This window comes from Lycorma delicatula, chromosome 3, assembly GCF_047948215.1.
Source record: "Lycorma delicatula isolate Av1 chromosome 3, ASM4794821v1, whole genome shotgun sequence".
In the NCBI taxonomy this organism is placed as follows: Eukaryota; Metazoa; Arthropoda; class Insecta; order Hemiptera; family Fulgoridae; genus Lycorma; species Lycorma delicatula.
This window is the reverse complement of record NC_134457.1, coordinates 90,403,276-90,419,768: the sequence shown is the minus strand read 5'-3', so window position 1 is coordinate 90,419,768 and position 16,493 is coordinate 90,403,276. Positions and strand designations below refer to the sequence as shown.

Below are 16,493 nucleotides of genomic sequence, written 5' to 3'. Positions count from 1 at the left end.
TAATATATAACCATTAACAATGAAGCCAACTCAAAGTGAATAATTTATGATTTGATTTCTTCATGTTAAATGTAATAGAAAACCAATATGTAATGTATAATCATTTTTGTATGCTATACTTATTATATTTTTTTCTTATCTGATTAGAATCAGTTGACAGATTTAATTCAATTTGTTAGCAACAATGCTATTAAAACAAAATTGTGATATTGGTTTAAACTATTAATTATTATTATTTGGTAAAATTATTATTGGTTCTCTTGGGATCTTTTGATCTAAATTAATAATCTAGATTCTATCTACGCTATCTCCACTTACCTCCTGTGTTTGTAGTTCTTTAAAAGTAATTTTCAATTACTGGTTTAAACTTAAGAGTCTATAGTATCTGTAATTTGATTAGTTTCCTCTCTTAAAAAGGAAGAGTTTTTATAATGTACTGTTTCACAATAAAAATGGTTACATTAATTTGTTGCTTTATATATTTCCCATTTTTCAAGGCTGTAACACTTTTGCACACCCAAGTATAAGTGACACTAGTCAAGAGTTGGTATTTTATGATTGTAACGCTATTTAAAACTTATATATCCTGATAACCCAAGTGTCTACAACCTAATGACCTAAGGTTAGTTAAGCAAGCCGAAGGTTGTAATGTCTAACCAAATTTTGCCTGTTGAGAATATATTTTTTGTATCAGTTTTTTTTTTCTATATTTTTCATTGTTAAAGAGCCTATTGTCCATGATACAGTTTTATAGGTTGTCGTTGACTAGCAAATAGTTCTCAGTCAACTGAGATGTTAAAGTAAGACATATCACATAAAACTCATCTTTTAGTCTTGAACTTAATTTAATTTAAGAATAGATAGAGTCATGAAGGTTTCCTGGATAGATACTTTACCTTTGAGGGTTATTGTGCACTTACTGGAGAGGAAACAGTCCCTGAGTTGGTTAACAAGTGGGTTCACCAAGAACCACTTGATCACTGGCAGATCATTGGCTTTAAAGATTCTGACATTGTATATTGTATGGTACTTATTCTGCCTACAGTTTCTCAAGAAATCAGAGCATTTTTATTCAAAACTGTAGCTATAATCATTTATCAATGATTTTTTATTAACCAGTCTTAATTTTTATGCCGCAATAAAATTTTTATTCTTCCTTCAAAAATTAAAAAGCCACCTGAGAGCAATTACAGAATTCCTAAAGTAATAATATCACTCTGCCTGGAAATTCTGTAATATGTGAAGTACATCTGAACTGTAAATTATACAACTACAGTCTTACTGGAGATGGGTCATGAGGTTAACTTTAACTAGAAACAGCCCAATGACAAATGATCTGAGTGCAGCTTTATCTTTGAACAGTACTAATTATCATACAAAGTTGAATTTTGATTTTTCTGTAGACCATTAAAATTTGAAAGATAAATAAATACATAGATTTTTTTTTATCCAAGTACACTGAACCTTTACATCAGTTGATATACATTAAGAATGTTTTTTTTTTTTTTTAAATGAAAGTTACTTGTTTTTGGTTTACTTTGAAAAGTAATGTAGTAAATGATTTGTATCAGGAAAAAACAGAAATCAATTAACTCATCTTGACATCAGTGCTAAAAAAAATTGAAATTTTAGTAAAAATAATAGTTGCATGTATTGAGATGTTATCATTAGTTTTAATGGTGTGTTAATTTTTTACTTTTCAAACAAAGATTAAATCATAAAAGATTTTTTTTTAAATTCAAATTTATGTAATCAAAAATTTGTAAAGTTTCACTTATTTTAAATTACCAAACTGTTTATGGAAAGAGCATTAAAATGCTTGTAATTGATTTGAAAATCATCCTGTTCATGAAAAAAAAATTATAATTACATAATCTTGCAAGTTTTATTTACTTAATTAATTTTACTCTTATATAAAAGAATCATAAAATTTTATTATAAAACATATGATTTCGCCAAGTTGTAATTTTTGTTGTTTTTGTGTAATAAGTGGAAAATTATTTTCTATTTTTTGGTTTTTCCAAAATAAAATTCATTACTACTGCACAATGATTTTTAAAAAAATTTCTTTTACAAGAAACAGTGTTTGGGTATGTAATTACCCCCTCTCCCAGGGTGCTGTTCCACCAAGGGAGATGAACACTTTTAACACTACAAAGTTCAATTCTCATAAAGTAACTGTAATGTGGTATAAGCTGGTGTTGTTTTGATAAACAGATAAATAAATGTTAAAATATATAACTGAAATATGTATCCATTAAAACTTATGTTATTGCATTCTTTAATTGGGAAAGAAGTTTTTGAGTTTTAATAAGTTTAAAATGTTTAATAAATTTAATGTTTTGTACTGTAAGTTGCTGTAATTAGTCTTATTAAGCATTGAATTACTTTTTTATTGATTAGTAGTTGGCTGGAGTATTCTTATAAATTTAACTGACATTCTATTACTCATTCTTATTTTCCAGTTGCTGGCTGAAAACGCTGCTTTACAAAAACAAATCAACACCTTACAAGAGAAGCTTGTTCAAAGAGAGAAGAAGTATTTACAGGTGAGTGTTATATGCTTTGTAATAAAACTGATGTATAAACTAACTAAAGTTGTACTATGCAAATTTAAAAAGTGGAGTAAAAGTATCTCTCCAATAAAAACACATGGTGCATTGGTTTATTTATTTTAAGTGGTCACATTTTTATTTTAGCTGTTATTGGTGTAGAGCAGATCACGTGGTGTGCCGGGCGGCTGTGCACAGCCATTGTTGAGCGCTACCATCTAGCGGGAAAAAATTTAACTAACAGCTGTATAATAAATTGTGTTGTGTATTAAAAAGAATGCATTGTTTACATTAACATTTATTATACTTATTCTTTACATTTTGTTAAAAAAAAAACTATTGTAGACAGAATTTTTTTATAAAAATAATTAAGTATAGAAGCACTATACTTCTTGATAAAAACTATGTATATATGTAAATGTATCAATCCTTCATTATATTTCTGTCACCATGTCAACAGAAATATAATTAATTAAAATTAATCTTTATTTTCTATAATGAATATTTGTAAGATACTTAATATTCTTACAAACATGAGGATATGAACACATCCAGAAGGCAGAGCTCCCTGCACGTGTTCATAACCCCACTTGATATGTTGTGAGGCCCCTGGCTAAATAAAAGATTAATCTTGTAATTTAGAAATCACAATACCAGGATTAGTTAGGGTACTTTTTAATTTAACCTCTCAAAGTACAACAAAAATGTACTTATTCTATGATTTAGGTATGCAAGCATACCTAAATCATAGAATAAGTACAAAGCATATCCGGTTTACATTTTTAGAGTTTACTTACTTTTAAGATGAACTGATTAAGTTTATAAATAACTAGTTATAGCTTATATACTAAATGTCAAAACCAGGACTTAAAAACTGCTTCTCAGCTATATATCTACCAGCTGTGATGGTTACTTTTTATGATTTATGTAATAGCCTATATCCATGCTAAGTAATTAATATTGATTTTAATCACATCTTTTTATAATTAATTGTACCCATTCCTGGTGTGAATTGTATAATGTATTATGTACTAATCACAATAAAAAATTTATTTTGTCACTGAAGAAAAAAATTTGAAAGTTAAAATAAAATTCCTTGGTGCATTAAATAGTAGTCTTTTTTTTTCTTTTTTTTTGAGGGGGATGCATAATGTCGATCGACATTACATCAGACAAAATAACTGTTACTGTTTTAAGTCTGTTATAAAAAATCTTTGGTTAGTTCAAAGTTGTGCCTCATAACTAATTTTGTGTCATGTTATTGCACATTGATGTGCTCCTGCATTTTGTATCTATGATATGTGATTGTCAGAGGAAAATTCAACTCAAAGGAAATGTCAACAGGATCACACTCACCAGACTTAGCTCTAAGAAACTTTTAAAATACGAAATATTAATGGATTTCTAGGGTGGCACATTATGTAGGATGATGTAATTCTAATTATTGATTGCTGATGAATCAGAAGAAGTTGTCAAGGACAGTTGAATTGGATATTTGTTGAAAAAGGACTGTGATAAGAGTGTTTTGAAGCTTGTTGATTATTACAAAAATTATTTAAGTGATACTAGTAATTATTCTTAGAAGTAAGGTAAAATATTTAATTAAATTATCTCTTGAATAATAGTTTATTGTTTAGAAATTTTTACGAAACTATCATTTTCTAATAAAAAATAAAAATGGTACTTAATTCTGATTTATTTTAAATACTTTTTTTATGATTACAGCCTAGTGTAAAAGAAGCTGAATTGAATAGTGTTGTTGAACAACTTACTCGACAGCTAGAAGTGGCAGAACGCGCACGGCGACAGTTGAGTATTGATGTAGAAAGACTTACTGCTCAACAGTCTCGTATGCATCCTCCCATTGGAGCTCCTATTGTTGTATGTATTACTGTAGAATATGTTATATTGTTTTTTTTTAAATTCCTGCAGGGTTTTACTTGTTTTAGGTTAAAGTAACACTCCAATTATAAGAGTGTGTAATACACATATAAAAACTGTGGATCTTGTAATTTTAAAAGTGTTAAGGTTAGCCATCATACTTCAGGAAATTATTCATAAATTTAGTAAATTCTAAATTTATTTTATCACAAAATCAGTAACCTTGTCTAGATTTATTTTGTCATAAAATCAGTAAGTTTGTCACTTCCAAAGAATAAATCTGTAAGATTTACTGCTAACTGGTAAAAATAATAAATTTCTTTATTGAGTTATAATAAACTTATTTCTGAAAATATTATAAACGGTTTCTCAATCTTTCATACAGTGTATTTTTCAAAATATTTTTGTATATTTCATGACAGATTTTTAATATTAATAGAATTTTTCAATTTGTGTTAGATGTTGGAAGAATCAGCATCTCATGAAAACGTCCTGCCTGTGGAACAATTAAAGAGGTACAATGATTGGTCTCAGCGCCTTGAAAAAATGGAAGATGAAATAAATAGGTAAATTGTTATATGATCAGAAATCTATTGCCTTTATTTAGAATTTAATCCAGGCGATATCTGCTTTAGAGTTGATATATTTGGGCTTTTTCTATTTGACCACTAATTTTGGCTTTAATGCCTCTAAAATATCATTAGAAATGACTATTTTGTTATGTGCCAGTTGAAAAAGGTATGCTTAAATTTTTAACGAAATGTAAAAGAATCGCAAAAATATCAATTTTTTTTTTTCTTCTATTTCCCTAGATAACTCCATAACTGTTCAATTTAGAGAAAGAATCAAGAGAGAGAAAAGTTTTATTATTAAATTTTGCACATATCATCAGTTTCAGATCGAAAAATACATTATTATTGATGCAACAATAGCAATACTGTCAAAAACTGAAAGAAAAAACAAGATTTTTTGGGAATTTCTTTTGAGTACTTATACATAGGACCTTCACATTTTGCCTCAAAGAACTTTTTGATATGATAAAGCAACATGCCAAATTTCAACAAAATCAATCTGACATTTTTTGCACAATAATTTTGCAACCCCGATTTAAAAAAGAAAAAATGCAATTTTTCCGAATTGTGTAGAACCTGAAATAAAGTCTCTAGTTATTTGAAAATTTAGTCACGTATAAAAGAGCACTCAAATTTTCAATTGCATTTTGAAAATTTTAAATCATTAAATTAGGAGAATCTAGGGAATTTTTCACATACTTGCAATTTTTTTGCTTTTAAATAAATTTAATATCTTCACAAATTTTTATCTAAATTAATTTTAAAAGCACAGCTTAAAAGTACTTTTAAAAACGCTTATTAAAAAAAAAGTTTCGATTAGTTAATTGTCTTCGGAGATATAACTGTTCAAAAGTTATGTAACTGTTCAAAATAAAGTTATGCTAAGTTATTTTATTTTTATGATACAATTCCTCGAACTTTTGGGTAGCACCTATAGTATTTACAGAAGGAAAGTATATTCTTTCTTTTTAAATAAAAAATTGTATTATATGATGATTCCAAATTGCATAACAATCTCTCAAGAGATGATTCTATAGCCAAAAATAAGAAAAAACTTCATAGGTCAGAAAACTGTTTATTAACGAGTTTCAGCTCACAAAACATTTAGCCATGTTTTCTGCTCCCTCTGAAATTAAATCGTACTAAAATTCTTGGGATATAAATAGAGGTGTAAATTTAGTGTATCTTTATGGTTTTTAATCTAAGAATTGAATAAAAGTGCTCCCAGACATCTATCTCACTTAGGTTTTAAGAAAAATGGGATAAAACATGAAAAGGTTTTATCAGAATTTAATTCAAAGAAAATTTTAATTTAGAGAATTAATTCTAAGAAAACTGATGATATAAATAGCTTTTTTAAGATTAAACACGAATTTGAGAAGTTCAATTGTAATTAGAAACAAAATACCCAAAATGGATCAGAAAAGTGACAGTTTTAAACAGAACAATTTACATACGAATGCTAAAAATTATAAAAATAAATATGAAAGATATCGTTCTAAAACATATTGAAGATTTTTTTCTTTTCATAGATTGACAATAACAGCTGATCAATAATTAACTTTAGTGTCTAGCATTTGAATATTAAATTTGATGTTTGTGCTGTTATTGTTCAGTCAGTCATTCACAAAGGGTGATACCACAAATTCATTTGGAGAGTTGATTGTGGTGTTGTTAATTTATGGTAAAGTAAATAAAAATGGATTGGCTGCTGTACATGAATATTGAGAAAATGATTCAGATTGAAGAGTACCGAATCATAAAACATTTGAAGCTTTGGAGAGGCAAATTCAAGAAACAGGTATACTTAAACCACAACAATTTAATGCTGGTTGTGAACATTTTGTGAGAAATACCAATGCTGAAGAAGCAATATTGAATGCGGTACAATTATCAACCACCTCAAGCACTAGAAGATTGTCACATCATTTTCATGTTTTGCAATCAAGTGTGTGGTGAATGTTACAGGAGTAACAATTATACCCATTCCATACAGTTCGTGTACAAGAGTTATTACCACCTGATTTTGAAAAATGGATGAAATTTCTGTCGATATCGATGGTTAATTAGAAAATAGACATTTCGATTTCCTAATTAATATTCTAATTACTGATCAGTCTTGTTTACAAGAAATAGCATTGTAAATTATTGAAACACTTATGCTTGGCTAGAAGAAAATCCCCATGAGACTCTATAAGTCATTTCCAGTGCACTTTTTCATTTAATGTGTGGTGTCATCTTCTTGGTGACAATCTCATAGACCCTTTTTACTTACCACCAAGGCTTAATAGAGAGTGATAATTGCATTTTTTCCAAACAGATCTGTTAGAACTCTTGAAAGATATTCCACTTGCAGATAGGGTGCAGATGGGGTTTTTCAATGATGGCACACCAACTCACTATTGTCATGTTGTGATGAATCATTAAAATAACACATTTAGTAAGCAACGAATTGGTCAAAACAGACCTGTAAATTGACCATCTCGATTTCCCGATCTCATGCCAGCGGACTTTTTCCTTTGGTGTTATTAGTTTATTCTGCTCGTCTGCTTGTATTGACACATAAGAAAAAATAATTTTCTGTCAGAGAAGGGGAACCTTTTATTCACACCATGTGGTCTCATACCCATAGTAGTATGGGACTCTCCCTTGCCAGCCTACCCACTAAAAACTCTGCCAACTTGGTGCAGATGATTTTAACAATCATCGTGACACCACATGCTTTGATTGTTCGGCCTGAAGCATAGTTCCAATGATGTTCTCTGGGGTAAACATGCCGAATTTTCCCCTGCATGCTTCCCTATACTGTAGGAACCAATCGCACACAAACACCATGTGTTCCACAGTGTCTATCTCCCTGCAGTAATCGCAATCCACAGAGGGTCTCAGCATCTGTGCACACAAGTATGCCTTGAAACATCTGTGACTGGTAAGGAACTGGGCCAAATCGTACCCTAGTTCCCTGTGTTTTCCACACAGTCATCTCTGGAGGTCAGGGATCAGTCTGTAAGTCCACCTGCCTAGGTGGCAGCATTGCCTGAGATGGTCCCTTACCCACAGCATGCCCAAAGAGGGAAACAGCCTTGTGCACCTTGCTAAGAATTGCACAGACTCTCTCCCTCTGCAGCTTGATGGACCAAACTGTGTCTCCATGCAGTACTTCCTAGAGCACCACCTGAGACAAGGCCCTTCGCTGCAGTGTACAAGGACTCCCAATGTTGGACATTATCAAACCGATTGCGACCGCCGTTTTTATGGCTTTGACTGACACTTCTTCTATGTGTCTGATATGTGGCATTCTTATCTATCCACACTCCGAGGTACTACGTTGCTGGGGTAGGGTGGACTAACATGGTACCAACCCTAAATGAAATCAGGGTCAGTAAGTCGTCGGCAAACCCAATAAGGGCTGCCTTAACGTGAGGCATTACTATTTGGAATAATACTATTAGACATGCTTGGCTAGCATGGATTAGCTGAGCTCAACTATGCATTGAAGAGAATGGTAGCCATATTGAGCAACTGCTTTGAAGAAATGTTTGTAGCTTTATTAAGAAACCATTTTGATATTTAATAGTTTTTTAAAAAAGTAAAAAGTATGTGATTTTTATTTTTTTTGAATCTATTTTTTTCTGTTATTGAGTTTTCTATTTATTTTCAATAACAGAAAAAAATAGATTCAAAAAAAATAATAATGAAAATTGTTCTGTTTAAAATCATATCACTTTTCTGATCCAGTTTGTGTGATTTGTTTATATTTAAAGTTGAACTCAAATTTGTGTTCAATTTTAATACACATTATTAAATCAATTTTCTCAGAATTAAATTCTTTACAAAGTTCACTAGAAATTTTTATCTGTTTATTGATAAATTAACAAAGTTATTTTATTCGAAACCTATAAAAGTGAATTTTCCATCACAAAATGTTTTGCGTTTGATCACATTTTTCTTAAAATCTAAGTGAATTAGAGGTCTGGGATCATTTTTATTCAATTTCTTAGATGAAAAAACCGTAAGAAAGGATCAAATTTACCTCTTGAGTTGTACTCTTTGAATTTTAGTACAGTCTAATTTCACAGAGGAAGCAGAAAACAACTAAATGTTCACAAGGTAAAACTCGCTAACAAAAACCATTTTCTAACCTATGTTTATATCAACTTATTTTACTATTTTTGCCTATAGAATCATTTCCCCGAGAGATTGTCGTGCAGTTTGAAACCACCCGTATTAATGTTCTAGATTATAATTTATCTGTTATATATTACAATGGGAGTTATTAATCCTTATAAAGCTACACACTTGCATGAGTAATATTTTTGTAATATTTAGTGAAGATGATGTAATTCCTTTTTAGTAGTACCATGAAAGTGAAAGAAAACTTTGGCCACAGCAAGAGCTGATTTTCCATTAATTTGTCAATATCAGTATAATTTTTAACACTAGCTTTTAAAGTATTTATACATTCATACTAATAGGTGGTATAAATGCTACTAGAAGAAATTTGGTAACATTTTATGATGCTACAACTTTAGTATGACATCTGGGAATACCAGTTTACAACAAATTTTAAAAAGGTTTCCGATTACCAAAGGAACAAAAATTTGATTAAGTTATAAAAGAACAATGCATTTTTAACATTAATTATATATTTTTATAATATTTTATTAAAATTGCTATAACTTTGGGTAATTTCGATAGAATAAAAGGGAATTCAAGATATTAATATCTTAAAATAGTTTTCATTTTTTTAAATTATTTTTCATTAGCCTTTTTTTACCTATCAGTGATCAAGTTCTTAATTTTTTTATAATGTTGTCGTGTGTTTGTGGTCCAATTAGGATATTGAGAGATTGACAATTGAAAATTTTGTATAATTACAATTTATTAAGAATATAAATAAAGTAAGATAAATCAATAATAACAATGACAATAATAAATAAATAAATAATAATCATAGTAATCACAACCATAACAATAATAATAAACAGTAACTACATATAAAACAAAGTTTAAAGTAATTCTCAGGATTTATTTACAGGTAGTTAAATATTGAAAACCAGAATTCAGTCCCATTGACGAAAGACATTAGCATGACCACTAATTTTAACACTTTTAACCACTATTGATAAATAGATAAGTCAAGTATAAAGTTCTTTTACTGCATATACCTTTGCTGTTCACAAATAAAACTACCCTAACAATTTATGAATGAAATTTAGTACATTATCTCTTTCACTTAGTCTAACAGTAACTCATCAAACCACTTATTGTTTTTATGTACTGGAATTACTTGTGACATCACCTTAATTATGTCAAACTTTTACACACTAGAAATTCACTCCTTCACTGACCTTGCAGGATACTCGTTTCAAACTTGCATAATAACCTAAACTTAGAACTCTCGCAGAACTGATTTCAACTCATCTTTCCTGGAGTATTTATGCTCCTACCCTCTTGACCTGCAGAACCAGATCCCAGTTAAGCCTGAGAATGATCGACTGAGCCCTTTCCTTTTCCCATGCATTCCTATTCTGAGTTTGGTAACTTCTCACAGAATCTATCTGTATAGGTGTGTCAATAGGTAGTGTTACAAAGACAATTGTTAAATCATCTGATTTCGTTTGATTTTTACGATTGTTAAACAGATCTGTTATCTCTACTAAAAGGGTTTCTTTAGCCTCTTTCTTGATTTCTCCCATTATTATATTTTCTACTACTTTCCTCTTAATTGACAGGAATCCATCACTTGGGTCCGTTGTACCGGTCTTGTTACAATATATTTGGATTTTATTGTGTAGTTCATTTTCTTACATAATCATTTAGAACTTACCTTATTGTATTTTAATGTTAAATATTCAGAGACATTACATTCACCATTGTTTTAATTTTTTTGATTTGTGAACAGGATTTTGGTGGTCATTTTATCTATCCGTCTTGTCCTTCCAATTTACTTACGATATTTTGAGTGTTGTGATTCCATCAGTTGGTTAATTTTTACTGTACATAATTTATCAATTAAACTTCATCAGAGATGTGGATGTAAATAAAAACAATTCACATTTGTATGCATTTATTGCCACTAATCACAATTTTGAGCATCTGCTTTAGATTTTGAAATGTATCATCTGCAGATATTGAGAGACTTTTGTAGTGTGAAGATAAGTAAATTATGTCATTCTAGTTTATTTATTTAATTTTTTTAATTAATCTCCAAATGTAATGAACATGATGTTTTAAACTGTTTTCACTTAACTTTCTTTCTATTTTCAGAGGGAAACAAATTTGTTTGTGAGTATTTAATTTACAAGGTTAGTTGAAATCGCATTTTACTTCTTTTTTTTTTCTTTTATTTTAATTGAAAATAATGAGAAAATACTATTTTGAGTGATATAGATTGTAATTTTAGTATAAGTTTTACTATTTTTTTTTTTTTTTTTTTTTTTGTTTTTCAGAGGTTCAAGTTTAACAAGTTGGATGCCAGTGGAGTCAGCAAATTTATCTTTTGAAGTGCATGAGTTACGAAAATTACTTACTCAAGAACAAAAATTGAGTGCATCTAGAAAGTGAGTTTAATTAGTTATTCTTATTTTTAAGCTCAAAATGATTAACCATAATACCATTTAAAATTATTTTCTGATTTATTCCTCTACTATACGTGAATATTAATTTTTAAATAATTCAATTGTACCATTCTACCTCATTAATTCTCACTATCAGTAGTAATAATAATACCAATAACTGTAACATTATCCTTAAATCTGAAAGTATTAAACCTACTACATTCAGTCTTGATCAGATGCAAAATTTAAAAAGCTTTCTTATTTGTTATGCCAGATATTATAGCACTAATAACAACAATAACAAATATAGTCCTTTTTAAATAATGTAATTCATAATTTTAAATCAAGACTGGAAGTGATCTAAGGACTAAAAGATGGATGTCTACATAATTATTGAATTTTTTTTTACTATATTGTGTGTCATTTATTAATAATGGTTTGTGTGTGTTTTTTTTAAATATTATATGAAATATAAACTACCAAAACACAGTAAAAGATAAGTTAAACTTACCATATTAATTTCCCAATATTTGATTATCACAGTATTCCACATCATTGTTTGATATTAAATTCTATAATTACATTAAAACATATTTTAATAATTTGTAATTTTATTTGAAATTGTTTTCTATTTTGAATTATGTAATGAATGTGTATGTAAATTTTGTTGCCCAGAATTGGAATGTTTAATTTTTAAAATGTATTTTCCTTTGTTCTACTGTCATTATTGCCAACTATTAGATTATATTTTTATTAAATCATCATCTTCAAATGTGATAGTTTATTTTATATTTTTGTTTATATTTATAAACGTTATATTTCTCAAGTATATTCATTTTTTATCATTATTACAAACTTCCAAAATCTAAATTATTTTACTATTGGTAATACAGTCAAACTTCTATCTAACGGAATCGAGAAAAAATTTGTTAAATAGAAGTTTTCGTTATATTGAGGTTTGTTATGTTAAATGTTTTCTAAGAATTCTATTTGTTACGTCTATGTAGTACTGTAGTTAAATGTCCCATTTAGATAAATGAATAAAAGTTTGCTCAGTAATTTTAGTACTCTGCATTAGTTAATGGGTCAGGAAATTCTGCTAATTTAATGTATAGGCATGTGCGTAAATCTTTTGTTAGAATTTTATTCAGTATGTCACCATTTCATTATATAGACGTATGAATACATTAAATAGAGGTAAATTTATACATAGTTTTATTAAATTGTCACGGTGCAGTAGAAAAATTTGTAAAATTGAAGTTATCGTAATATAGACTGTATTATGTTTATATTCTAACAAATAGTCTACTGTATTAGATACACCTCTTTTTTTGTTTTTGTGTGCTGTGTAATGTTTTGTTAAGCTTTTTTAAATGATAATTAGTTTTACCAATATAAATATTACATTTGTTGCACTTAATTCTGTGTATTCTACTATATGCTTTTTTTATATATATTTTTATCAAGTACATTAATTCTTTTCTATTATTTTATTTGTGTAATTGTATTTTAAGTATCTATAATTAATCTGTGTAATTTTTTTGTATTTTAGTATAATTATCTTTGTACTTTTTATTCTGCTTTTTATATATTTTTTTCTATAATTTTATCATTAAAACCACTAAATATTTGCTATTTGTTTTATTTCATATATATATATATATATATACACACACACAATTTTTCTATAATGAATTGCTCTGTCACATTTTTATATGTATTAATTTTTTTTTGGCTGGTAAATTACATTACATATAAATTATATTACAATATAAATTGCATTTAAAATTATTAAACTAAATACATAAAATTAAATTTAATGAAACATGTTTGGAATACAAAATAACACCTTAATGTGCTAATATAAATAAAAATAAAAAACCTAAAAATTAAACTCCTACAAAAAAAAAATTATGTGAAACATGCAGAATAAAACAAGAAATTAAACAAGTCCAAGTTTAGGTTATTAAAGTTAAAAGCTAAGGTTATTATTAATAATAAATGATATATACTTACTACTTGTATATTTTGATATACCTAAAGAATTAGGATTATAGTTTACATGTACATAAGAATTTTAATTTATAATAAAAAACGTAAACACAAAGAACAATTAAATAAAACTTTTGATAAAAAAATAAACGAATTGAAGAATTATAATAATACTAAATACAATGAAAAGCAGAATTTATATCATAACAATTTTAACGACTCTAATTCCATAACAATTTTAAAAATTTATCAGTATATTTTTTGGTAATTAAAAATTAATAATTACAAATGCTTTCAAGTTTAATTTAAATGATATTAATAAATAGTATAATCAAGAACATTACCTTTGATACTAAATAATATTGATGAAGTGGATAATTGGATAAGAATCAAATAAGAATTATAATTATAATATAAAAAAACAAATTATACATTATAGATTACAAAATATGAGGTTATCAAACTAAAAAATAAACTTCATGATAATAATCTAATATTATTAAAATCAGACAAGACTTAATATACCAATTATTATGCACAAAGACAAACATAAATAACTTATGAATAATTACATTGAAGGAAATAAATCTAAAAAAAATAAAAGACCCAACCAAACAAATATTTAAGAATTTTAAAAGGTTTTATATCTAAATATAAACCGATATTTAACTATGATAAATTAAATTACTCTTCAAGATATATCCCTGTAAACCATCCTCCCCAAAACTTAAAGGATTATCAGAATTATATTAAATAAGCCTATAGGACTTTTTTTAAAACAGCAGCTGCATATTTCATAGCTAAAATACTTAGAATAATAAAAATGAATCGTAAAAACGGTTATAAAGTCATAAATAAATTAATTTCTATTAAAGAAAAATATAATACAAAAATGGTAAGTTTTGATATCACTAATACATACCCTAATATACCAATTGACAAAAAAATAGATTAAATAAAACCCCACAATACACCAATGCATAAACACTATTATGAGAATAATTGTTTTACAAACAGAATTCTTACCATTGGGATCACCTATATGTGCTATTATATCAGAAATATTTATACAAAAATTTGTAAATAGTGTAGTTCGTGGCGTATTAAATACCCACCAAATATTATTGTGGATAAGATAAATGTAGATGATATTTTAGTTATATATAACCCAACTATAAATAATGAACATTTGATCATTTTAAATATACTTATAATTACAATAATAATTTAAACATTTTCGTACGAAATAAAAAATAACACTTTTTATTTAAATTGAAATAAACATAAACAATATAGTAGAAATAACAGTTTATAGAAAGTCCAGAACAAATATATTAGAATGGATTTAAATTTTAACCACCCATGACCACAAAAGATTATTAATACATAGAAAAACATAATATTTAGAGCTATTCATTATACAAAAAACCATAAAAATAAACTATAAAAAGAAATATATGAAATAAAACAAATAGTAATAATCAATGGGTTTGATGATAAAATTAAAGAAAAAACTTATAAAAAACAGAATACAAAATACTAAGGTAATTATATTAAAATACTACAGAAAAAAAAAAAAAATTAATATTAGTTAATACCTAAAATACAATTACACAAATAAAATAATAGAAAAAAAATCATTAATGTATATGAAAAACTAAATATTATAAAAACCAAATAATCACATTATAAAGTATTTTTTTAAAAACAACAATAATAAAAACAATAGAGAAGAATTAAGTGCAGTGAATGTAATAATATTTATATTGGTAAAACCAAAATAAAAAGGATCATTTAAAAAAAGATTTACAAAACATTGCACAGCATACAAAAACAAAAAAGGGGTATATCAGCAGACCATTCATTTGAATACAAAGTAGTACTGTATGCAAAAATAATTTAGATTTGGAAGTTTGTAATAATGATAAAAAATGAATGTACTTGAGAAATATTATATTTATAAATACAAATAAAAACATAAAATGAGTCACCAAGATGATGATTTAATAAAAATATAATCTAACAGTTGGCAATAATGACAATAGAACAAAGGAAATACTACATTTAAAAATTAAATCATTCCGTTACTGGATAGCACAATTTGCATATACATTCATAATACTATTCAAAATTTTTAAAACAGAGAACAGTCTAAAATAACAAATTTTTAAAAGAATTATATATAACGTAATTATAGAAATCAATTCCCATAACTGAAGATGCAGGATCCTGCTAACATCGATTCTTGGAAATTAATATGGTAAGTTTAACTTAGCCAGTTACTGTGTTTTGGTGGCTTATATTTCACATAATATTAAATTTTATTAACCCAATGGTCAATATGTTAATGAATTATTTGAATTTTCTGGTGTGCTTGAAAGGAATGTCAGGATTTAAATTTTTATATACACTTGCATGAGGTATATAGTGTTGTTTTAAGGATAGAATCAGGGAGCAAAAAGGATACAGAAAAACATTTACTTAACCTCACAAAGATGTTTAATTTTTTTTATATTACCACATATGCTTAGAGTTTTGTAGCATATGAAAAATGCCGTCTGACTGGAATTTGAACCCAGGATTTCCAAACAAAAGGCTGAGATGCAACACTCCAACATATGCTGATTGGCATGTGTTGTTAACTTCATGGGAACTATACCTCTACCAGAATAGGTGTTTTTCCTCAATGCTGTGGAGTTAAGATTTATATTTTCTTAAAACTGTTTTTGAATAATTAAAATTCTTCTCTTATCATTTACTTTTATATGTAACCATACATAGTTCGTATTCTTCTTTTTATTATTTAATGAAAGAACTGCAAGTTGCATGAAAAAATTCTTTGTTCTCCTAGACTGTTGATAATAGGTTTTTAAGAGACCTGGAGTTAAAGTGTACTTAAAAATCTGTTCTGATAATGTTTAATAAAAAATCTTTAA

General features: G+C 27.3%; 1 protein-coding gene across 6 annotated transcripts in view; it reads left to right on the top strand.

Annotated features, from left to right (window-relative positions):
* Positions 1-16,493, top strand: part of LOC142321788 (uncharacterized) — an 80,673-nt gene that overhangs the window by 51,587 nt on the left and 12,593 nt on the right. For all 6 annotated transcript variants that reach the window (XM_075360183.1, XM_075360177.1, XM_075360180.1 and 3 more), the window contains 4 exons: positions 2,466-2,549; positions 4,278-4,433; positions 4,893-4,999; positions 11,458-11,568. In XM_075360183.1, coding sequence (XP_075216298.1) covers positions 2,466-2,549; positions 4,278-4,433; positions 4,893-4,999; positions 11,458-11,568 — 458 coding nt within the window. The remainder of the gene's footprint in view (positions 1-2,465; positions 2,550-4,277; positions 4,434-4,892; positions 5,000-11,457; positions 11,569-16,493) is intronic.